The sequence below is a fragment of the Cheilinus undulatus genome, linkage group 11 (genome assembly GCF_018320785.1).
Source record: "Cheilinus undulatus linkage group 11, ASM1832078v1, whole genome shotgun sequence".
Taxonomy (NCBI): domain Eukaryota; kingdom Metazoa; phylum Chordata; class Actinopteri; order Labriformes; family Labridae; genus Cheilinus; species Cheilinus undulatus.
This window is the reverse complement of record NC_054875.1, coordinates 41,237,969-41,263,190: the sequence shown is the minus strand read 5'-3', so window position 1 is coordinate 41,263,190 and position 25,222 is coordinate 41,237,969. Positions and strand designations below refer to the sequence as shown.

At 40.7% G+C, this 25,222-nt stretch overlaps 1 protein-coding gene across 1 annotated transcript in view; it reads left to right on the top strand.

Moving 5' to 3' along the window:
- magi3a (membrane associated guanylate kinase, WW and PDZ domain containing 3a) overlaps positions 1–24,238 on the top strand; it is a 237,816-nt gene extending 213,578 nt beyond the window's left edge. The window contains exons 12-22 of the mRNA XM_041798984.1: positions 5,640–5,671; positions 7,934–8,198; positions 8,561–8,655; positions 11,391–11,583; positions 12,651–12,866; positions 13,808–13,993; positions 14,142–14,235; positions 16,531–16,603; positions 17,244–17,381; positions 18,295–18,433; positions 21,360–24,238. Coding sequence (XP_041654918.1) covers positions 5,640–5,671; positions 7,934–8,198; positions 8,561–8,655; positions 11,391–11,583; positions 12,651–12,866; positions 13,808–13,993; positions 14,142–14,235; positions 16,531–16,603; positions 17,244–17,381; positions 18,295–18,433; positions 21,360–22,249 — 2,321 coding nt within the window. The 3' untranslated portion in view covers positions 22,250–24,238. The remainder of the gene's footprint in view (positions 1–5,639; positions 5,672–7,933; positions 8,199–8,560; positions 8,656–11,390; positions 11,584–12,650; positions 12,867–13,807; positions 13,994–14,141; positions 14,236–16,530; positions 16,604–17,243; positions 17,382–18,294; positions 18,434–21,359) is intronic.
- The last annotated feature ends 984 nt before the right edge of the window (positions 24,239–25,222 follow it).

Below are 25,222 nucleotides of genomic sequence, written 5' to 3'. Positions count from 1 at the left end.
CAGTTAAGTCTTTCTAAACACAATTTCTGATACTTTGACTTGAGTATTACCAGCACCAACTAGATAACAATGCTTTCAATATTGTCATTCCTGTCTTTACATTAAAAGAGTTTTAATCCAGAGACAAACTAAGCTAACCTTAGCAACCCCTCCCTGTGGCATAGTGTGCCCCAAAAATGAAAACTACAGAAATACATTTTAGATTAACCAAAAAGTAGTATTCCCAAATAAATTCCTGAGCATCTGAAAGGAAGCTAGGCTAATGCTAACAGCAGCAAGAGTCAGCATAGTATCCTTCCTTTATGCAATTTATTTGTGTTTATTCCTGTTTATGCTGTTTGAGGCTAATTATTTAGCATCCAGAATTAAAGCTAGGCTAATTCTAGAAGCAACATGAGTCAGCATAGCATCCTCACTGGCATCTTGCCTAAGAGCATCTAAGAGAAATAATTCAATTTGTTTGCATAAAACTGCTTTATTTTTGTTCATAACTATTTAATTTGAATAATTTAGCAACCAAAAATGCACTAGGCTAATGCTAGCAGTAGCATGAGTCCGCAGAGAGCCGTTTCTGCCTTCTTGTCTTTGGCTAGGAGCCTCTGAGAGATAGTGTTTTTTCGTTCTCATAAAGGTGCTTTATTTGTGTTTATACCCGTTAAAGGTCTTTGAGTTGAATTATTTAGCACTTAAAAAGAATTTAGGCTAATGCTAGAAGAAACATGAGTCACCATAAACTCCCTTCTGCATTAGATAGTGACATTTTTTTTAAATAGATGTACTTTATTTGTGTTTATATCTGTTTAAGTTCTTTGAGTTTAATTATTTGGCACCCAAAATGAAGCAAGGCCTGAAGGAAGCTAGGCTAATGCTAGCAACAGCATGAGTCAGCAGAAAGTCATATCTGCCTTCTGGTCTCTGCTTAGGAGCATCTGAAAGATAGTTTTAAACTACCTTTTTCCTGTTTTCACCTCTTTTAAATGTTTTACACATGGGAATGTTTGAAGGGAAACACTTATGACATGCTAATGGGCAAGCTATGACTAATATTGCTTTAGGGTGGTTTCACATTAGGGACCCAGGCCTGGATGCCAGTACACTTGACCCAAAGTCCACCTCATTTGATCAGTGTGAACAGCAGTGTGAAGTCCAGTTCTAAAAGCAGTGTTTAGTCTCCTGTCTCTTAAAAAAACATTTTACTTACACAGAACAGATCCTTTTTATCTTCACTGAAGCATGGTAGATGTAGAAATAGGACGAGGGTCACTGCTGGTGTCTTGGATGGACTCTGTCCACATAGAGCATGAACAAGAGCCAATCTGTGCGATTGCTATGGTTTCTGCTTTTGTCAGTCTTCTTGGTGAATTTTCAAACAAACCACACACATATTGCCACCTACTGTATCAGACAGAATACATGTGCAGGTATTCTTGAGGGGAGCAATCATGCCTGGGCATGGTGTGAAACAATCATGGCTAATATGAAAATGCCTTTAGAAACATTTCTAATACAGATACTGGCATTCGAACAACTCTAGCTAAAGCTCCAGGTAAGCCTTCGGCAGTGAAATAATCCTTGGAAGTGTGTTGCAGCTGGCAGGGTTACAGTTCGGTGTTGTTAAACCACTGCTGTCTATACTAATCTGCTTGTGTTACTGTTCAGACAACAAACAGGTGCTATTGCCCAGAGATACTCTGGAGGTTCAGTCCCACGCTTCTGAAATCATTTTAATCCGCACACTGCTTTGTGTCGCCTGAAGTCTGTGTCTCTCACAATCCCTTTCCCCCAATAAGTACAACAACAGAGGTGAGGAGCCTGCTGCTTGCATTTAAAACTAAACCACTGAAAGAAAGTTACTTAACATAAATATGAATATTTATGGCAAGATTCAATACAAGATGTGCAGTTTCTTAATTCATAAATACCAGGAGTGATTTTTGGTACTCTGTTGCTTGGACATACAGATCCTCCTGATTTTAAATAAACTAATTTCACGCTCTGGTCCACAGCAGCTCTGCATCATCTGCCGTGCACCTTCCCAAACAGGGAAGAAGTCATGCTTAGTCACGTGGTGAAGGCGAAGAGAGATGGCAGTGGCAGTGATTCATTTGCTGCTTAGAGAGAGAGGGGAGGCGAGAGAGGGAGCATGGTGGGTAATCATTGCCCTTCTTCTTACTCCAGGCTCTCTCTGATTTGAAGGGCTTGTTCCTTTTCGCCTGTGTGCTGCAGTGCAGTAGCCTAGATTCCAGAAATCAGTGTTGCACCCAAATATCAGATGTGCTCAGCTGGGCTTTGCTCTCAGCTCCAGGGGCTTGTCCTCACTGTGTATTTGTGTGACTGTTCTGCTGTTATTAACTTTTGGCCCATTTTTGCCAGCCTTGCATGCTTTTTTTTTTGTGATAGTACATGTGCATTTGTTGAGCAGAGTAAGTGTTGCTGCTTTGAAAAAGAGCAGGAGATCACAGCTTTCTAGGACTAAAAGGAGCAGCGCCGCAGGGTTTCCCTCAGGTCACCCGCAGACCAGGATTAGGATGGGTTTTACTCCCAGCCAGCGGCAAGAACTCCCTACCGATGACAGCAGCAGGAGAAATGAAACAGGAAATTATTTGGCCCTGATCCCTGTACTGGATTTAAATCTGGAAATGAGACGGAGTGCCCTTCCCTGTGGGATATGTATTACACAGTGTGGATATGAAACTTCCAGGGAGATAACGTCAGCCTGTTTATGAGAAATATGTGAGGAATTAATCAAACTTATTACTCCTAAAACTACCCCAATAACGATTTATTACAACATTATTATTTTTTGTTCTATGTTATTGATGGCCTTCAATAACTGGATATGAGCTCTGCTCATGTTAAAAGCATCACAGTGCTCTAGTTGTGTAGCCAACAGCTGGCAGTGCATGTTTCTCATGGTTTAGGGTCACCTTTGTGTCTCCCATCCTGTAGTGACGTGTTAGATAGTTTTGCTACTGGAGTATACTGCCCCCTACTGGTTGAATTACACCGTGACTCACTGATAGGAGGGAAAAGACTCCTCTTGGCAATTAGCTCAGTACAGGTGCAGAAAACAATGCAGTATAAGAGAGGGTGTGAGAATAAAAATACAACCTGCACATTAAGTCAGCCCTTTTAGTTTGGCAGCCATGTTTTTCGAATATGACCCTTTGAAAACCTTAATTTAACCCCTTAATAATTTATTCAAAAAAATAATAAAATTTAACCCAGAGTTAGGCATTATTTTATAACAAAGCATTCCCAATGAATGATCTCACCTACTTATGGATCTGCTTACCCAATGAACATAAAACTCTTCTGCTGTGTGTCTCATATTTCTAAAGAGAAAGAGACAATTTTGGTTGCACTAGCTGACATGGAGACAAGCCAAGATTAAACTTCTACAGAACCCAGTCTGAGAATAAAAGCCCAAAGAGGATCAAATAGCCGATTAAAACTATTCGACACGCCACAGTCCCTGTCCAGGGGCAGACAGTAGCACCAAACTGACTTTTCCTAATCCTGCCATAAATAGTTGTGTTAATTTGAGTAAAATATTCCTACCTTTTATCTGGCATTACAGTCTCAAAAAACACAGACTGAAAGTAACAGCTGCTTGTAATCTAAATACTCAGCTAGTTAGCTAATGTTGGTAAATAAGCACTCACCTGTGCTTTGTTTATAGTTAATTTCTTGCCCTTCACCTACCAGCTGGCAGCAGCCACATTAAAAAGTATACAAAAATGGTTGTAATTTTGTAGGCTTTCATCTTGGCGTCTGCATAATGGGATCATTAAATGGGATCATTTTACACACACACACACACACCCCCCCCCACACACACACACACACACACATATATATATATATATATATATATTTGTATGTATACAATACTGATATGAAGTACTGGTATGATAAAACAATGCTGTTTTAAGTGGTCAAAATAGTGTCCCAGTTGCCACATAGGTGCTGCAACTGCCTGAGACATACGATTTAAATGGTTATCTTCATTTATATGTGGTTGTTATATGATATAAGCCTACCTTCTTACTGACCTACCCCCTGACTGACCGACTGACCTCCTTTCCTGCTGATTTACCCACACATCAACCTACTTACATATCAAACACCCAAACCGTCTGACTGACCGGCCAACCTCCCTGCCTACCAGCCTACCAACCTTACTGACTAAACAACCCACCTCCCTGCCTACCTACTGACTGACCTACCTACATCCCAGCCAGCCGACTGACTGACAGATCTCTCTCCCTACTGACCAACCTAACTACGGGCCGACAGACCGTCTGACTGACCCACCTACCTACCTACCAACTGTCTGACCTACCGACAGATCTCCCTACCAAACCTACAACCTTCCTACCTATAAAGGGACTGACCACCTAACCAACCGACCGACCAACCACCCAACCGACTGACCAACCTGTCAACAAGCTGAATGACTGACAAAGCCACCAACTGACCTACCAACTGACTGACCTCCCTCCCTAAGAACTGAGCCTCCTACTGACTGACCAACTGACCAACCAACAGACCAACCACCCTACCTACCTGCTGACGGATCTATCGGCCTACCTACCTCCCTACTGACCAACAAACTAACCTCCCTACCTCTCTACCGACCTACTGACCTACCTTCCTCCTTCTCTCTCTCTCTGTAGACCTATACTATGAAAATGAACCAAATAACGACAATCAACCAATAAATATCCAGATTCCCCGACATTAACTGGTGAAAATAAGTTGTTTGTTCTCCTGAAGGACCAACAGCTTCTCTAGCCACTAAGTATGTTTCTGCTTGCCCCAGCCTGAGGGACTAATGCTATTAGAGTCAAAATTCATGACATTTATATTTTAAATATTGTACTATTACACCCTTCCAAATCAATAAATAGTTTATTGATAAACTGTTTTGAATTGCGTTGCATAACTGTATTAAATGTGTATTTATACAGTCTCAAAGCGTTATTCTCAGAGTTATTCAAATCTATTTAAAAAAAAAAAAACTGTACTCTTACTCTGTTTTTACCTAACACTAAACCACTGTTTTCATTTCATGGATGAATTTCACATAATGAGGGAGAAAATCTGTTAAAATGTGGCCTTCCTAGTTAATGCTACAAGGAGTCATTTCAGTACAAAAATGTACAGATTGCACCTTTAAATAAAGCGTATACCCAGATCTGCAGGTACTTTCCCTCTAGCGGCATCTTTCTGCTCCCTGTCTGTGTATTTCTGCTTATTTGGCCAAACTTATTTGCAGTACGATAAAGATGCTCCTGTAACATCACCCCCTGCTTTGACTTTTTTATTTCATACGCAATTATCACACCATATTGTTTTTTGACGCTCATTTATAATGGTTTGTGTCACAACAATCACAACAACAGGAAGTTTAGTGGAGGGATGTACCAGCAGACTGCTCTTTCTTTCCCTTTTCTTGCACACTCACAATAGCAACCATGTCATCATCACTTCACATTTCTGCAGTTATACTTCAGTGGTGACTATGCCCATGCAGCCTATCTAAGCATCATCTCTGTGTTGTAAACACTGGTTTAAACATGGTTATTTATTCTGAATGTACAAACTAACTTACTCTTCTCTGTTGTCGCCTACAGGTCAGACGTCTCCTGTGAAATCCCTCAAACCAGTAAGTTCAGCCGAATCTTTGTACTGTCTCCACTCTAAGCATCCTGATGTTAAAACTACTGTTTAAAGATTAAACAGAAGAGGTTTTAAGTTTGTCTTGCTTACCCACAAGCACCACTTAGTGTGTTTTTGAGTATGCACGCTGTTGTTGGCTACATTATTCAGTGAGCCCACATTAGCCCGGCTGTTATTTCTGGAAGTGCATGTGGGTAAATACGCTGGCTTCTGGCAAACAGCAAGTGAACATCCCTCTGCGTATGGGTGTTTAAGATGATATGCCGTGTTCACCAGCTTGTTCCTGGGCTGCTCCTGCACACTTACACACTCCTAAAATAGAGAGGAGCTGAGGCAGCAACAGGCTTACTCATACTGATTATTGGTCCAACACAGAATCACATTGAGGGCTTGCAAAAGTCAGCCTTTCTCACAGTTTCTTTCTGTGGGTAGAGTTCTGCCTATGTCAAAAATATATCCTCTTTTGTTTGATGATAAGAAATATTAGAGTAGAAAAAAATGGACATACACTGTTTAGGCAGCCTGACCATTACACCAACAGGGACTGTAATGTCATTATATTCACATGCATGTACTTTAATAAGGAGAAGGTTTTCCTCAAGATTTTTGAGAGTTTTGTGGGAATCTGTGCCCATTCATTCTGTAGAGCATTCATGAGGTCAGGCACTGATGTTGGACAAGAAGGCCAGGCTTGCAATCTTCATTCCAGTTCATGGTTCAAGGTGCTCGACGTTGAGGTCAGGGGTCTGTGGGGGCCAGTCAAGTTCTTCCACACTGAACTCATCAGTCCTTGACCTTATAGTCCTTGCTTTGTGCTCTGGGGCACAGTCATGTTGGAATAGAAAAGGGCCTTCCTCAAACTGTTGCCACAAAGTTGGAAGCATAGCATTGTCCAAAATGTCTTGGTATGCTGAAGCATTAAAAAAATGTCCTCCTCTGGAGATAAGGGGCCTAGACTTCAGCCTGGAAAACAGCCACTATTATCTTTCTACCACCAAACTTAACAGTTGGCACAGTACAGTCAGGCAGGTAACAGTCTCCCAGCATCCACCAAGCCCAGACTGGCCTATCTGACTGCCAAACAGAGAAGCGTGATTCATCACTCCACAGAAGACATTTCCACGGCTCCACAGACTAGTGTCAGTGAGCTCCATCTGACACTTGGCATTGGACTTGGTGATGTGAGGCTTTTATGCAGCTGCTCAGCCATGGAAATCCATTCCATGAAGCTCCTGCTGCAGAGTTTTTGGGCCTACATTAATGCCAGTGGAAATTCAGATCTCTTCTGCTATGGAATCTGCAGAGCCTTGGCGATTTTATGCACCATGCACTTTAGCATGGCACCTTAGTCATTTCCCTGCTAGGTAATTTTACATGGCCTCCGCTTTGTGGCTGAGTCGCTGTTGTTCCTAAATGCTTCCACTTTCTAATACCGCTAACAGTTGACTGTGGAATATCTACATTTCTTTTTTAAACAAAGAGCAAGTTTAAAAACTGAGATGGTGGCGATAATGCAGCAAAATGCTGTTTGCCAAAAACCATAAAACACCATAAAAATGAGGAAGAAAGAGAAGAAAAAGTTTTAAATGTGGCAATGACTTCAGTCAGGGCTGTGCACTCGGCTGTGCTCATGTTGCAGTTTTTGCAATCACAAAACATGCTTAAAAGCGTTCTTCTTCTCTCCAAGTTTTCTCCATAACCAGGCAACAGTGCCAAGCTTTAAATCAGTAAGCATCTGCTGTTGGTCCCAGTTCCCTTCTCTCTACACTCCAACCAAAGCCCTTTGCTCACAGGATGTGCATTCGGTGCAAGAGTTTTGCTTGATGAATTCTCTGATACAGAACAGAGAGAGAATTTCAGAAAAGATTTCCAGGAGCAGGATAGAGAAATATTCATATACTCCATTTAAAGTTCCTGTCAACCTCAGTTAAAAAATGCTGCTTCCCAGCAGTGCTACGCACTGTTTGCCTCTTCTTCTTCTACTTCTAGTCATGTCCTATACTTAAACCCAGATACAATAGCCAATTTAAAATGTGTACTTCCCCTGAATGGTCAGATTTTTGGGCAATAAAAAAGCGAGGTTTGTTTATCGGATTTTTCATAATCAAATGATGGCCTTTATGTAATGAAAAATATCAGATTAAGCTGTTTACGTGACTACTTGAGTAATGAGGTAACTCCATAAATTCGATAATGCTGGTTTATTAGTGTAATGCACTGATTGCTGTTGTATTTGTCTGTTTTGCAGTGCACAGCCCCCATGTCCCAGCCTGCATCCCAGCCTGCTCCCCAACAGGCATCCCACCCCATGCCCCATCAGTCGCCCCATGCAGTCCCTCAGCCCATCATGCAGTCACAGCGACAGGAAATGATCAGCAGTACAGAGACCCTCGGTCAGCCGGAGGTTCCCCCCAATCCGGTACTTTACTCTGCCAACACTCTGCGCTCGTCCTCACCCAAACCGGATGCAACGGAGCTCTACCTCAAGTCCAAGGCTCTGATGGACAACAAGCGTGAGTTCATATTACATTATACATGAAGCGCTTTTTAGCTGGGTAGCAACAAAGCATTTATTCCTTGTCCTTTAATTAACATAAATAATCCATGTCATCCAGAGGCTCTTCATTGTCAGAGTAAACTGAAGATTTGGTTTGCCTTAAAGAATATTAGGAATTCAAATCAGATTTTACCAATTTTAGTGAGTTTTATCTTGGATTCCTGACTGCAGGCTCTCAACTCACTGCATTATTCAGCTCACATCTGAAATGACTAACAACACGTAACACTCAAACAGCATAACTAATGGGCTTTGTCTGTCATGGCTGTGTGAATGAAAAGTTCTCTCCTCTCTTTTCCTTATCTCTTTTCTTTGCAGCTCCTAATACCAAGGAGCTGGATGTGTTTATTAAAAGGAACCAGGAGTCTGGCTTTGGCTTCAGAGTCCTCGGAGGCGAAGGGCCGGATCAGCCGGTAGGTAGCACGGTCTGGTGGTTAACAACCAAGGTTAGCATGCTAGATGAATACCAAAACCTCCAAATACAAGAGGATGTCAGTCAGATACCAAGCTTATCTGTATATGAGCTTCAAACAGCACATGGAAGGGGATTGTGGTATTTTGAAATTTGGTCATGTTTTACATACTATTTTTTATTTCACTTCATATTTCTTTCACCAGGCATTGTTATTTAAAAGCTCATTTTCCAAGAGTGACTTACCCAAGACAGGCAGCAGCACATCTATCAGTGTTTCCAACTATGAGCAGCCATTCATGCATAATACAAGGTGCTTGAATACATTAGAAGACATATGATAGCAAGTAAAACACCAGATATTTCACAGGAATGCACTACAATCAAAAATAGATCTGGGAGTACATCTACAGCCAGATGTGTCTGCCTACAAGTCATTTGACATCCTTTTAAAAGCATCTAATTAGACTGGCTCATCAATTTCAGGTATTTCTGTAATCATTTCAAAGTAAAGGTTGAAGCCAAAGATACTCCAGTTTTCCCAGTTCACATTTGACTTTTGGAGAAGAAAGTAAGAAAAGGAGAAGAAAGGAAGTAGTCCCCTTGTGGACGTCCATGTGGGCACATGCAGACTGTTGAACACATGCACGCGTCAAACTGGGATAAGTGAGGGCTTAAAAACAAACCTCAAAGCTCCATGATACCCTGTGTCCAGAGCGTGCAAGCTTTGGGATGAGGCATGTGGTCAGACTTGGTGAGCAGTGGCTGCATCACAGCTTGATTTCAGTTTTGCCATTCATGTTAGCAAGTCAGGGCTTTCAGACTACCTGCATGAATGTCGCGTCTTAAGCGGCCTATTTTTTTCTGCAAGCCATGCATGTGTCCTGGACAAAATGGGCAAGTAAATGATAACTAGAGACCCATGTTTACCTCATTTTAGTATTTGTGGACAGTGATGTGCATAAGATTTACACATTTAGGGCACTAACACCTCGTTTCCACATACGTACAGTTATGGAAGTAAATCAACTGGAAGTCCATTCATTTCTATGGGAAATCTCTGTGAAGTCCGACCTACCTGCGAAACTTCTCTCCACTGCAATATTTTCATAGAGAAAATGTTGAATGTACGTTGAAAAAATTGAACTTTTGTGGTACATTTTCGGAGAGACTGTATGGCAGTGTGCTCGCCAACTATGCTGCTAACTAGCTAACAGGACACAACAAATCATATTTTTCAGCGTAACATGATATGCAATCAGATTAAAAACTCTGATTTGAAATATGAAGTGCTATAAGATCATTTCCGTAGCACCATTTATATATTTGAACGTTTAAGGGAACAGTTGGAAGGGATGTTAGGTGTAAAAAAAAACAGGTTATTTAACATGTAAATGAACAAGTGAATGGCTAAACAAATTAGCTTAGCATAGCATGTTTGGTCGTTTGTATGCTTACATATGAAATATGCTCTGTTTTCCTTGTCTTCTGCAATTATTTATTGCTGTTCAACATTAGTCCTATGTTTTCACAGTCATTCCAGTAAACACAGTTTCCAAGATGCACAAGGGTGAAAATGGCTACTGGTAGTTTATCAGCATTTACCATCTGTTAAAAAAAAAAAAAAAAGAAGAAAAAAAAAAAGAAATGCAGTTCCTTATGTTGAACCCTAGAGGGCATATCTTTAGCCTCTATTTTTGGCCCAAATATGCCTAAAAGTTTTGCACAGTACTAGCTGTCCACGTTGGTAAAATATGTTTGACCCTAATGAAGACCACAAGCTAAAACCCATCAGTCACATTATTATTCTCTAAACCTCAACTGCTGCTAAAGCTTTCTGTTTCATCATTGGTTGAATGTGTCACGAGGAAGATAAACAGTACAGTTACACTTTTGGTTTGTGGTTGTGACATCTCATTTTGGCATTCATGTAGAAACTTATTTTGTTTGTACAGAATGCTTTTATTCTGAAATTTTCTGCCTCAGTTCAGCTATACAATGATTGACTGATTCTCAACTGGTGGGTCGGGACCCAAAAGTGGGTCGCAAAGCCATTTTCAGATTTGATTTGAGTTTGTAACAATTGGAAACAATTATGTGGCAAAAAAGCTTGTGATATGCTTTCTATCTCTTTGTTTCATCTCAAGCTCAAACTGACCCATTTCATTTTATTAAAAAACATCTATTTTAAGGTTAAACATAGAATTCAGTTCCCATTTCCTTAAAGTACATTGGACTAGGTTTTTTCAACCTCCATGGGCCCCCCACGGGACATGGCCCCTGAAAGATTTCCCCCCTTACAAGCAGCCTTGTGGATAATGGAGGGAGGAATAAGATTTGCACTAGTCTATGGCAAACAAACATACTTTCTAGCTTTGGACTTACTTTCATTTTACACAGTCGCCTCAAAGATTCTTGCAGGTTAAGATCTTATGGAGCAGTTCCAAAACTTTTTGCACTTCTTGTATTTTTGGACCCCAAAGTAAAGCACCCAATGGGCTGGGGCTTAAAAATACTGTGATACTTCTTTAGTCTGAATTTATACTACTGCTGTGAGGTGATGCTGAAATAGATTCTAAAAAAGCATCAAACATCTTTTTGGTCTTTGGAAGAATAGACATTCATGCTCAAAGCAGCTGAGCGGATTTCAGCTGATTATTTACCATAAAGCCTGTCAATCCTCATGCTCTCTGCGGCTCAGATCAGCGTGTAAAGCTTCTCTTCTCTCCTCCACAGGTGTACATCGGTGCCATCGTGCCGCTGGGTGCTGCAGAGAAGGACGGGCGCCTGCGGGCAGGGGATGAGCTGCTCTGTATAGATGGCGTGCCCGTGAAGGGCAAATCACACAAACAGGTGCTGGAGCTGATGACCAACGCCGCCCGCAACGGCCAGGTCATGCTCACAGTCCGCAGGAAGCTGTCCCACACAGGTGGGTCTGCTTTTAAATAATCAGCTCCATGTTTCTCTGGGATCACTTAAAAGCGCAGATTTTTGTTTCTGCTTCTTTTGTCTGTCTGAATGCTGCAGGAAGACCTCTGAGCAGCAGCTTTGATCTGGGAATCTTCCCACTAATCCTTTAAATTTGTTCTGGATGAGTTCCACAGATAAATCGGAATAAATGAAGTTCATCTAAAATTGTCTTTTAGGATGGTTTAGATCTTTTTCTGAGAAGAAAAGTCAAGTTTGGTGTGACGATTCTGTTTTTTCATCACTTTAATCACAAAAAGGAGATGATTTTTCCAATCCGCCCAAACAGGAATGAAATAAACTTAAGCAATTACCGGCTGAGGATTGTTTGTTTTGTATTTTTCTGTCTCGTCTGATTGATCTTGTGTGAAGGGCAGTGAAGATTGGATCAGCTGATGGAGTCAATTTACATCTCAAAGGATGAATAAAAGAGAAAACGCTGAGTTCTCCTATTTTTTTAATAGCACACACCCCTGCTGTATTCAGGCTTGTTTACCACCACCAATAGCCACTCTGTGAATAATCCAAGCACTTTTTGAAATTACTTTAGATTTGATGTATTGCAACAACAGCTTTGTTCGCATTGCAAAAATCACGCATCAATCATCTTTGGCTTTATGCTTCCAAAGCAGCCGTTTAGAAAAGATTTCCTGATGTCGTTTGACAAAAAAAGGGACTCAGCAGAACAAACATACAATGAAGAGCGGTTGAAGCAGATAAGCTTATGAATAACAAATCATGTAGGGCTTTTATCCAAAGGATAGAGTTGATATTCTTTTATTTTGAGTTCACAATAAACAACAGGGTATGGTAGTCTTCAATAAGGCAGCTGTGTTTTGGGATTATTTATGGAAAGATTACATCAATTTTAAATCCTGGAGCATTTTGACTTGTAATGTTTATGATTTTCAGCTAATTCCAATGACCTCTGCTGAGATGAACCTCACTTTCATAGCAATGTAAGCAGAGCTGTTCCAGTTGCTTCCCAGTGCGCTGTCCTTCATGTTTCTGTGCATGCTTGTTTTTCAGACGGCGCCGGAGAGGAGGACGGCATTCAGCAGCCTCATCAGGTAGCATCCGCCCAGGTCAACAGCTCACCCAAAGTTCCTCGTGGAGAGATTCCAAACGCCATCCAGCCTGCTCAGACGTCCCGGCCGGAGTGCTTCGATGTTACTCTTCAGCGCAAAGACAATGAAGGATTTGGATTTGTTATCCTCACATCGAAGAACAAGCCCCCACCAGGAGGTTAGAAATACAGAAAAGAAAAACAAAATAGACCTTAGCATTTTCAAAATAACGTTAAATCATTTATAAGCACAAAAAAGTCATTTTTAGCAGGTTGTGCCTTCAGTTTGTGGTTATTAGACTTGATAGAGGCATGACTAAGGAGCCATATCAATTATTATTAACATTGTTTTCTTGTAACTTTTGGTCATTTTTTTCCCTCTATATATTAATGTACCATACATATTTGTAGGTATGTATGTCCATTTGTATGTGTGGATATATGGATACATATAAGTCACCTTTCTATTTATATCTATGAGTCATCTGAGTTGTTGATTGAATGTCACAATGTTACTGAAAATCTCACAATGTTGTCACAATGTTAATGAAAAACTTAATGAAAAAAAAAAATATGTATATATATATATTTTTTTTAAAGATTTGGGCACTTTCAAGAACTCATAGCAACTGTATGAACCCTGATGACTTTTGAGCTGTCAGAAAACTCAGATTTAAATAGAAAACAACAGAACTAATATGAATGTGCTGCAATGAAATTTACCTTTTGTATTCCCCTTTAAGAAGTAAAAGATCTGATCAGCTCCCTAAAAACTAAATCTAGCAATATGGCACTTTGTACGTTGAGTAAATAGGTGCAAAACTAAGGCCGTTCTCATTAGACTAAGCTGTATTTGGGCTAAGTGTCAAATGCTAGTATGCAGAGGTAATGAAAAAGTTGGATATTCAGCATTTTCCCATAGACTGACACCGTACTTGCTGGTCTAAAATTGTCACAATTATCTTGTAGTGCGTTCCCAGCTTTAGATTGCCAACAACAGCTCTGCTTACAAAGCCACAAAACCTGAAGTCGTTGTGTTGAAAGTGATATCTTTATCCTTTATTGAATCCATGATGCTCAAACATACAAATAAAAAAAAGTTTTTATGTCCCTCTTGCAGTAATACCACACAAAATCGGCCGTATTATCGAGGGCAGCCCAACAGACCGTCTAGGTCAGATGAAGGTGGGAGACCGTATCTCTGCTGTCAACGGCCTGTCCATCATGGAACTGTCTCACAATGAAATCGTCCAGCTTATCAAGGACGCCGGCAACACTGTCACCCTCACTGTGGTGCCTGAAGACGGTAGGCTGACACTGAAAAAGTCCTGTTGAGCTGGTTTTCAGATTTATCGGGGTTATTTTCTGGGAATAGGATAATGAAAATGAACGGGGGAAAAGAAGATAACAAGATCTTCCTAAATGAGTTTGTGTTATGAATTGTGTTTGTACAGACAGCGCTCCGCCATCTGGAACAAATTCAGCCCGGCATAGCCCTTCAGCACAACACCGAGCGATGGGCCAACAGCCTCCCAGCTACCAGGACAGGTACACAAACACGCAGACAAACACAAGCTTTACACAAGCATCCCTCCTAAGCAATGAGCCCACCACTGACAGTCTAATACAGGTTCTGCCACATGAACCATAAATTAGCCCCAATCCTCTAAAAGCATGCTCTGCCGTGTGCTGCACTGTGGCCCCATTACCATCTCCTGTATCCTGCCCTCTCCTTATTATCCAGTAAGACAGAAAATCCCCCCATGGTCAATGTTTGGATGGCAAAGCAAGAAAAGAGACCGAATTATAAGGAGTCTCGCTTGCTCTTTGATCTTCCTTTTTAAACAAGATTACCTGTGTCAGACTTTTAATCCTATGCTGCAGCAGCACTTCTCACCCACTCGCTTTCACTGCCTACCAGCATGTGTTCTCTCCCCTCCATGTTTAGCCCCCTGTCCGTTTCTCGGCAGCCCCCTCCCTCTTTTCTGTATAATCTCCTAACACAAGCCTAAGGTCAGCCAATGCTAGATATGAGCTGAGGCTGTCAGCTTGGCAGCATGAAGTGTGTAAACTCTTCTCCATGCCAGGAACGTTAAGAAGGCCTAGACTCTTCAGATAATGTGTCAGCAGAGCTAAGTTCCCACAAAGGCATTGTAATGAGCTCTGCGAAGCATTAAAGTATGCCCCCGTTACTGTCACTAAACTGGTAAAGCAACACGGCTCTTTGAAGGATTTACGTTGGCGAATGTGTGTTTTATAACCAAGCCAGCGGAAGAGGCTCATGCTGCTGTTATGAGGGCGTAGCGGTGTGGATCGTACTGGACTTAGTCGAAAAGCAGGAGGAAAATACTACTCTCTTTTTAATACAGAGAAATGATTTATTTTCATGAGCTGTATCTTACGTGGAAGCATTACAGCTAGCAAGACACATGCTGGTGCAATACTACACAAATCCCCTTGGGTATTGAAAGCACACTTTTACAGACACAGCAGAGACTTGCACACCTTGTGATGCAAACTATCTTCCTATATCTTTTGATTTGACTGGCAGTTGGCAGACTAGCTTAAAGCTGCATTACTATCACCTATCTGGATGAACTTTAAAGTGTAGAAAATAACAAAATAACTCAAAGTAATGGATAGATCTCTCTCAATTGAATTGAAATCAATAGGAGTATTGCCGCCAACGCTAAACACTGATAAATCAATCATTCAATCAGTCTGTTTTTCCATGGTACCCATTTAGATTGTACTTTATCTTCTTGGGCCCTATTTACCCAGAAATTTTACAGTAATAAGATGGTAATTACCTAGTAACAAGTTGAATTTTACAAATAATAATTGTTATTATTATTATTATTATTATTACTAGAATTTACCTAGTTATAATGTGCTAATTATCAAGTTATTCCTTGTTATATCGTGCAATTTTGTGGTAATTATGTTGTATCTTAAACTAACGCTCATCTGGCAGTTCTTAACACATAACCTTCACTAGGGGTGTCAAACTCAGATTGAGTCCGGGGCCAGTGAAAGAAATATCACGGAGAAATATACGGATTTTGAATGTCAGACGAAAACTAAATTACATTTTAGTCTAGTTTTAGTCATCCTAGCAAAAACTAAACTTAGTTTTTGTCAATTCTAGTCATCACAGATCTATTTTTGTAAGACTTAGTCTAGTTTTTGTCAGAAAAAAGGCTATCGACAAACTAGTTTTAGTCAATGAAATTAACACTGCTTAAAAGTGATGTTAATCATTTTTGGATTAAAAAAGTAAAAATGATAAGTTTAAAGGCTCAAAATCTGAGATAAAAAGTCAAAGTTATAAGTTCAAAAGGGCAAAACGTGAAATTTAAAGGCCAAATAATGTTTTTAAAAATATGGAAAGTCAAAATCATGACTTCAAGATATGAGATTCACAAGTCAAAGTTAGGAGATGAAAAGGTCAAAATATGAGTTAAAATTTTAAATTGTGACACTAAAAGGTCAAAGTATGAGACAAAAAGTAAAGATTATGAGATCAAAAGGTCAAAATTACAACTAAAACTCTTTATAAATAAAATACCCTAGCGTTAGATCATATTGAAGCACACATTGAGATATAAGCATATTTTGAAAAAGCCTTCTTTTGTTTTTTCTTTTGTATTTGCATTTTTATCTATTTCATATATGTGTTTGATGTGCGTGATTTTTAATTTCTGACATTTGGTTGTCATCTCAAGAGGAAATACATGCAGCAGCCCTATTTTGCAGTAAAACACTGGCATGTGAATATATTTCATATGTACTGCAATGTAAAGCGCAGTCTAATATGTTTATGGTCTTTTCTTTCTTCTGCAGGAATGGTGACACTGAAGCAAGAAACTCTCTCCTATTAAAGGAGGGAACACTCATAACTTCAGGCCCTAAGCAGGTGGGATCTCCTGCTTTTGTTTTACTTTAATTATGCCTCAAAGGGCGCACTCACACTAGGCGATCTGTACCGTGTCCAAGCAGGTGTGACCCTGAAAGTCTGGTTTGTTTGACTAGTGTCAGTGCTCTGTGCCTCCCCTGACCCTGGTACAGATGGAAAGGTGGGCTTTGGCATGGTGTAGTTACATGAGCTCAAGCACGGGTACGCAATGTGGACATGATGTATTAAAGACGTGCCACCTTGTAAGAAATTCAGAAGTGGTAGAGGGTCATTTGTAACCAAGACAATTAAAAATAGATGTAAACAAAGCCATGTGTTCATCATACTGTAATGTGATGATGTGCACAAGAGAAACCATGCTCAGGCCTAAGTTATGTGACTGCAGGCCAGTGAGAGACTGGGGAAGAGGGACAGTCATGCTCCAGCATGGTATATAGAACAATTAAGCCAAGTGTGAGCCCACCTAAAGGCTCTGAATGATAATAAATTCTTAATCTGAACTGGGCTTAACTATATATCATCCATGAAACACAGATTTTTCCAGGCTGGATTGGAGCCAGAAGGTTATATCGTATGTCAGACAGGTCATGCTCATCCTAGGTCAGTATAAAGAGTTCATGTTCTCGTGTTTGAACTGCAGGGTTGTTTTGTGGTCGAGCTGGAGCGCAGCCAGCGAGGCTTCGGCTTCAGCCTGAGAGGAGGGAAAGAGTACAACATGGGTCTGTTTATCCTGCGACTGGCTGAGGAAGGACCTGCTCTTAAAGATGGACGGATACATGTGAGTTTATTCAATTTTTCTGTCTCTGTCCTCAGAATGAACCTGACAATGCTGCTTTGCACTTTTGAACTTTAAATTAAATTGATAAAACACTCTCAGGGGTTTTCAAAGTCTTAAACTGTGGGGACTGGATTACTTTGATACAATAGAGGACTTATAAATGTTTTGATTCTGAGGCGAGCTCTGGGGTTGTGAAGGAGTGCCTTTATGCTAAGATTTCTCTTTGTTTTGAGATTAATTTTTGGGCGCCTTTTAGCAGGAGAGAAAAGGAAAATGGACAAAAGAAAAAGATATTACATCCAGTTAGTATAGCTGGGGTTAATCTGGCTGATGAGTTGCTGTGGCTTTACTGACCATTCAGATTATCAATACACTACCCTTCTGTAATTTCTAAAAATAAATCTGCAGCTTGGGTGAATAGGTGAAGTTATACTGAAATTGCAAACATGTGTATAGTATTTGTGTCCGGCTTTGACAAACAAATGGCTGATTGGCTATTCAAGAGGACTCACTGGTGAATGCTGTTCTCCTTAAAGGGATACTTCAACATTTTGGCAAATTCGCCCATTGCCATAATTCCTATAGTCTTAGTAATAGGTTCGTTTCCGTTAGTTGTCGGTGTAAGCTGTTTCTAGATCTGGGGGGAACCGATATACCAGCTGCATAGCTGACGCTATGGAAGCAGACGGTATTTTTTGCTTTCCCTCATCAAACTCATGGTGTTCTCTTCACCTCTGACATTAATAAAGCCTCAAGTTTCCACTCCTGTTTAATGAGGGCAGGCACAGTTCAAAGTTCCACTGTTTAAAATCCTCTCGTCTCACTTTAGATAATTCTGTCTGCTCTTAGTCTTGCTAATTAAATTCTCAAACCCCTCTGCTTGTGACTTTTTAACACCATATCTGCATCACAGGTTGGAGATCAGATTGTGGAGATCAACGGTGAGGCCACGCAGGGCATCACGCACACCCGAGCCATCGAGCTAATCCAAGCAGGAGGCAATAAAGTTCATCTGCTGCTGAGACCGGGTCAAGGCTTGGTCCCAGATCACAGTGAGTGCCTGCTGATCGCTGCATGCATGTACACACATTGTAGATTTTAGAGCTACGCAATAGCATATTAACCATACATACTATGTAGAGGCTTCTGTATGGATATGCTTTTGAGCAGGGTGCTGACTTTCTTTATTCTCATGCATGTGTTGCGAGCTTCTCTCTTGACTTTTCTCTCCTCTCATTCTATGTCACTTCTTCTATCTATCTCTTGTGCTCTGTTTCTGCTCCGGTTTCCTGCACCGGCTTGGCTGTCTGTTTCTACCTCTTTATCTTTTCCTCCTATAGGTCTGAACTCTTCTTCCACCCTGTGCTTCTACATGAAACCAGAGCATCACTAAAGGCCTCACTGCTTTTCTTGGTCTGTCCCTAATAACCTTGGTAAACCTTGTACTCCTCATACTTTTGCTCTGACCTCTTCTTTCAAAGTGATTCATCTCCCCGATTTAAATGTCCTCCTCCTTCCCTCCCCTCATCCCCATGATCAATCTGAATTAGATCAGTTATCTGTAACTCAGTCAATCATTCAGTAATTAAAAGCAGAGTTCCCCTGGGCTGAACCAAAGCAGTGAGTCCTAGAAGAACGAACAGGAGTGCTGGGAGGCTTCAGAGCTCCGCAAGTTATTTTTTAAGGGTATTAAAAAACCTTGGATGCCACTGAACACACACCTCCTCCTGAGCTTGAATGAAAATAGAGACCTCAAGAAAGGTCCTTAACTTGATCATAATCAGTGACAAGTGGCGTAAGGCTCTGTGTGCATTCACTGGCATCCACCTTTCAATTCAAAGATCACATTGGAATGAATTTCTATGAGTTGTTGCTCTTAGAAATCTAAAAATCTCATTTCAGCACCACTAAGTCCATCACTCTTCTGTTTCTCTCTCTGGTTTTCTGCTGCATATATCTGCTTTAGATCGCTGCTGTGCAATTCTTATCAGCTCGGGGGGGAAATTGAAGTGTCAGTGGTGGGTGAATGCTAGCACCTTTCCCATTGATGGCTGATACATATCTCAAACAAGGCAAATATTTAGAGGGATATTACAGAGGGTTATTACAGGAATCAAGCAAGGTTCTCACAATATGTGGATATTTTACTTCTGCTGCATGCCATGTTTGATTAACTTTTGTTGAACATGTGAAATATCCCATGCAAGTGATATTTTATTTAGCTTTTGCTGTTCCTTAGAATAGACACTTTTGATCAGCTTGAAATAGACTGTATATAAAGATGGACAACATGATGCACCTCAAAAGTGGAGCCAAAACCATCGACTGTAAAACATGGAGATAGTCTCAGTGGTATCACACTTGTTGGTCTCTGAAGCCTGATATTAGAGGTCACCATTGCTGAAATGTCATCTCAAACTTTCCGTCACAAGTTGCAAAAGGTGAGTTGAGGTGGGTCTTAGCCCCTTAAAAAACAGCTACAATGCCACTATGTATCAGTCAGATCAGCCACACACCTATGTACAACTTCTAGCTTTAAGATAATCACAACAGACAAAAAAAGTTAAGTAGTTCCCAGGACAGTGTGTACCAATAAGGACATGAGCCATTTATACTAAATTTGTTATCTATAAGAGGCTGTAAACAGGTTTATTTCTGCTGTAAACTTGGTTATTGTAGAATAGGCCTTAATGGGACATCTGGTGCTTTTGGAGCCAGCTGCTAGTGACCAAACAAGGAACTGCAATTTTTTTGACTTGTGCATATTGATTTTATTTTCAAGCTGGAGGTTGCAGCTTGGTAAAAACATTTGGAGATTCCCCTGTAGATCGTCTCTAGGACTGATGATAACAACCTATTTAAATGAATGGTAAATGGGAAAGACAAGGTCTTAAGTGGTATACAAGGTTATTAAACAAAAAGTTTAATGTTTTACAGGAGCCTAAATCCAAAGGTCAACATAAAATCATGGCATTTATAATGTTGTAGCATCATAACATTATAAAACAGATGAAGTTATGGTTGCATATAGGTGGCTTTTCAACTCCAATTGGCATCTTATATGTAAGCATCGGTTAAGCTCAGTGGGTAGAGCAGATGTCCAGAGGCTGGAGTCACCAGCGCACTGGTCACAAAATGTAATGTAGATTAGCAGATTAGAGAAGTAAGCTAAAAAAATATATAGCAACACTGACACGAGTCATTGAACTTCTGTTCTGATGTATCTTTGCCATTTATTGATAAGTCAAATGTGTTTTTTGGTTAGGAGAAGGGGCAGGAAGGGGACAGGCCACAATGCACACAATCCAGCTCAGAATGGGTGGTATCTAGGTACTAATAGTTATTTAACAAATATCCAAAATGATGAACCTCCTGTTGATTTGGCAACATAATTTAATGCAGCGTTATTTGTATGTCTTGGCACGATAGATGTGCCTGCCAAGTTTAACATGCGAGGGGTCTGAATGTTCTAGGGGGTGCCACTGAGCCATTTAGCTTTGCCTGCCAACAAAATCCATAACAACCATCTTATGTCCCTGCTCTAACCTTTTCTGCCAAGTTTAATGGCTGCAGAGGCATTATAAACCCCTGATAACACTACTTCCTGTTTCATGGCAAACAAAAGAATTGGCAAGGTCATAGCATTGGGCCTGGTTTACAGTTTTCACTGCAGTGCATTGTGAGGGTCTTAGGATTTACCTGATCAAATATGAGTAGGATTTGATCAATGTAAGAATTGATGGCAATAATACAGAGAAAGCAAATTCCTGTTGCTGGGAGGTGTAGCCGTGCCTTATTCAATTTCAAATGTTTAACTGTTCAGGCTGAGACTATTGTTCACCACATATTTAGGTTAATTTAGGTTAATTTGTTAAGTTGTCTTCACTTTTGTACAACATCAAAGGTGCTGGGTGTTGTCCATCTGTATATACGGTCAGTAGGGGGATCCTTTTTCACTTTCCATTGTTTATTTTTTAGGTTCAAAGGACAAAGTAACCATTCCAACCTCAAGCTTTCCCAGAATTTCTGTATCTGAAGGGCAGTCATCTCCAGCCTCCCCATCCGCTGTCTCCCTCTCTACCTCCGAGCTGTCCCCATCCTCACCTAAAACAGCCCCATCTGATGAGCTCTCTGGTGGGGATTCCAGGGCGTCTGGGTCCCCCGAGTCTGGGCAGGAGCATGGCAGGCAGGCTAACAGATCAAGAGGACAGCAGCTCGCTCACCGTGACCATAAACGCACCACTAGCCCCGGCAACCAGGCCAGAAAAACAGGCAGGAGCGACTCCAAGTCTGCTAGTCCCATGAGAGCCACAGACATCCGTGCAGATCATGCAGAGCGCTCCCCAAGCCCAAGAAAAACAGAGCGAGGCCACGGCGGATCCCTGGAGGATATGAGCCGAGAGAGAAAAGCCCAAGGGCAGAGAGACCACCGCTCTTCTAGCCCGAGAAAGACCTCTAAGAGGGAAAATGATCCTGCTAGTCCCAGACGTCCAGCTGGCCAACAACCCAGCAGCGCTTCTGGAGAGGGGAAGGACTGGAGGTACAAAGAGGAGGAGGAGCGCCACAAGAAGAGCAAAAGGGCTGAGCAAGAGGCGGCAGCACTAAAATCCAGGGAAAGAGCGGGGTCGGATGCTGAGAGCGGCACCTTAAGCCGAAGGAGTGGGAGAGAGAATCAAGAAAACAAGCAACTTGGGCCTACCGAGGAAGCAAACAGAAAGGATCCAAGAGGTTCCAGCAGTAGCATCCAGGATCCAAATGTGAACGGGACCACTACCAGCAAGAAAGCTCAGATCACTCCTGGTCCGTGGAAAGTGCCCAGTTCGGCCAAGATCCAGTCCCAAGTGGAAGCATCGTATGCAGATGTTTGATCAGGACTCTGCGTGTATTAAAAGTAAGCTGAGCCTCTTACAGATATGAACTCTCAAAACTGAAGGATTTTTTAGCACTCTCGGACAAAGCAGACCACTGTGTAACCAGCAACATAGCTTCTCATTGCTTTTTTTCACCCAGTTTGCCTCGGTCAGTGTGCATCAAGGTTCTGATGTCTGATCGGACATGCGTGCTTGTACCTTGTGTGGATCGTTGGTTCTGAGTGTGATATTTTGGATGTGACATTGAAGTCTTTTTTGTGCCAATCAGGGACTCCGGTTATAAAGAAGCTGCTCTGTTTTGCACTCACTGTGAGACTATTTGAGGGTAAGAAGACGAACTGCTCTCCCCATCTACCCGTCTCGATGAAGGATATGTCTCTTTGACGCTTTGAAGGTTTAAGACTTTATCATGCAATCACTCAGCGTTTCTTCCAGACAAGATTGATCCACCGTTCCTATCACTGATGGATGTACTGAAAAGCGAGGCTGGTGACGTTTCCCTTGAAGTCGGCTGCAAAAGGACGTCTACGAAGTATCTGTTCGAGGGATCAGCTTGGGTTAAGAACTGTACATGTGATTTTATTCATACATGAGTAGACTTTCTGTCGGAGTCTTCAGACTTCCCTGCAGCTTTATATGCATCAATCAGCAGACCAGATACTTGTGGTTATAGTTCTAATGTTTGTTACTTGTGTGTTAATAATGAAGCATAATGTAATTTATTGAAATTATATGTAAACAAATCTGATAGTACACACATCCATTCAGAGTCATTTCACTTTTGATGTGGATTTGATGCTAGAAATAGAATGTGTAGACCAATAAGCATCACCAATTAAAATAAAAAGACTAAAAATTATCTATACATTCTATTTCTGCCATTTCAGTGTCTGTAACAGTCATGCAAGCCTGATTCATAGCGCTGTCTACGTTAGCAGCTCTGTATTTGAGTCCTTCTGCTATGTGTGTGTACAAGAAGACTGTGTATATTAAATATCGCTGTAGCATCGACTATACTTAATCCAAAATATAATTTAACAAAGTTAATACAAATATATTTGCAAAGATTTAGATGAGTTGAATTAACAGAGCCTGATTGTAAAGAGAAGTGAGCCCTCTGCCTTTGACTTTAAGAGATATTTTTATCAATATAAATGTAGGCACAAAAAGCATATCGCTTTTCTTCACTCTAACCTCAAAATCTATTTTTGATCATTTTTTTATTTAGTATGTAACCCTCAATGTGAATAATAGTGTGTAATTTCTTTCTTTTTTTTTTTTGCTTAATCGTTGCTAATCATTATAAGCATCATGGCTGGCATTTTTGTGTTAGAAATAGAGCCAGGCTCCCTATGAAGGAAGATAAATGTCCACAAAAAGGGTCAGAAAATGCTGTCCTGCGGTGGTTGCTCATTGTGTATAATGTGAAAGTTGCTTCTTTTTGGGATAAAAATGCTAGATTTGTCCTTTAATTTATTGGGATCGCTTGCGCCCTGCCCTAGGACTAAGGCGCGTTTCATGTTGCTACTGTGGAGTTACAGAGACATCTAGTGGTTCATAAACTGCTCTCACAAATCATCACTGCTTGAACTGAACCCTCATCTGCCTGTTTGAGACGTACTAAAGTAACACATGCATCTACCGGTCTGTGAGACCAAACACTAATTTATTGTCCACTTTATTGTTGATATTACGGGCTACTGTATTAATATTCATGCCATTACCATGTATGATACTGTGGCCTTGCATTGCTCCAACATACAAAAAAAAAGTTTTAGTTTTGACATCATGGTAGATGTAAATGTTTATAAATTGTACAGCACCTGTATAAATATTTGCCTTCATGCAGAAAAAAATCCTCTGTAAATCGTTTCATTATTTTTTTAAGGGAAGTTGGAAGAGATGATATAAATGGGTGATAGAAATAATCTGGTCATGGCATTCTGTTCATGCACTGATAAATAAAGGTTTACTGAATAAATGTGATCCACATGTTTTTAATTTCTTTATTTGTTGTTATGCGGCAGTTAGGTCTGACCAAGTCTTCTGATTGGACGAGAGGAATCCCATGACTTATGTAGAGTACAACATCACTGGAGCCAGAAAGGCTCTTGTAAACACTATGTACTATTATTATTATTATAATGCAGCAGGCCACGAGGAGACAGGCCTGCCCACAGACTTGGCTAGGCCCCTGAAAATCCCAGAGAATGGGCCCTACCCAACTGTGATTTATCACCAATAGTAAGTCATTTTTGACACTTTTTAACCCCTTTTCTCTTCTTCATTTGGCCTTTTCAGCAACTGTTTTTGCCACCCTTAAACAATTTTTGATAATTTTTGTCACTTCTACACCTATTTTTGTCACCTTTTTCGCCCATTTTAACCCATTTTCACTGCTTTGCCAGGCTATTTTTGCCATATTTTTTACCCTTTTACCCCCTTTTTTTAATACTTTCCCCCCTTATTGCCTCTTTAACCCAATTTTTCCTGCACGTTAACCCCTTTGTGCCACTCCAATGTCCATTTTGCCACTTTTCATCTATTTTTGTGACTTTTTGCACAATTTTTGTTGCTTTTAACCTATTTTTGATACTTTTTGCAACTCTTTTCCTCTTTTTTCTAATTTTTGCAACATTTAACCTCTTTCCACTCTTTTTTCCTGCCATTTTTTGTTTTTTTGTGTCCTGTGAAGTCAAGGGGGTGCCAAGGAAAAAAGGTGGAGAACCCCGATCACAAAATAAAGTCTTTATTCAACTGACTGCATTAAAAGTTACAACAAATAATGTGCATGAGAAAAGTGGTTGATGATAAGTGGTGCACTAATTTAAGGATTTTTTTTTTCTGCTTGTTTCCTCTTGAAGCTAATCATTTTATTGTTTTATAAAAACCAATCTCACACTCAAGGTGGAGGCATTGGACAGAGCATCAGTACAAATAATAATTATTAGAATGCGCTTTATTTATAGC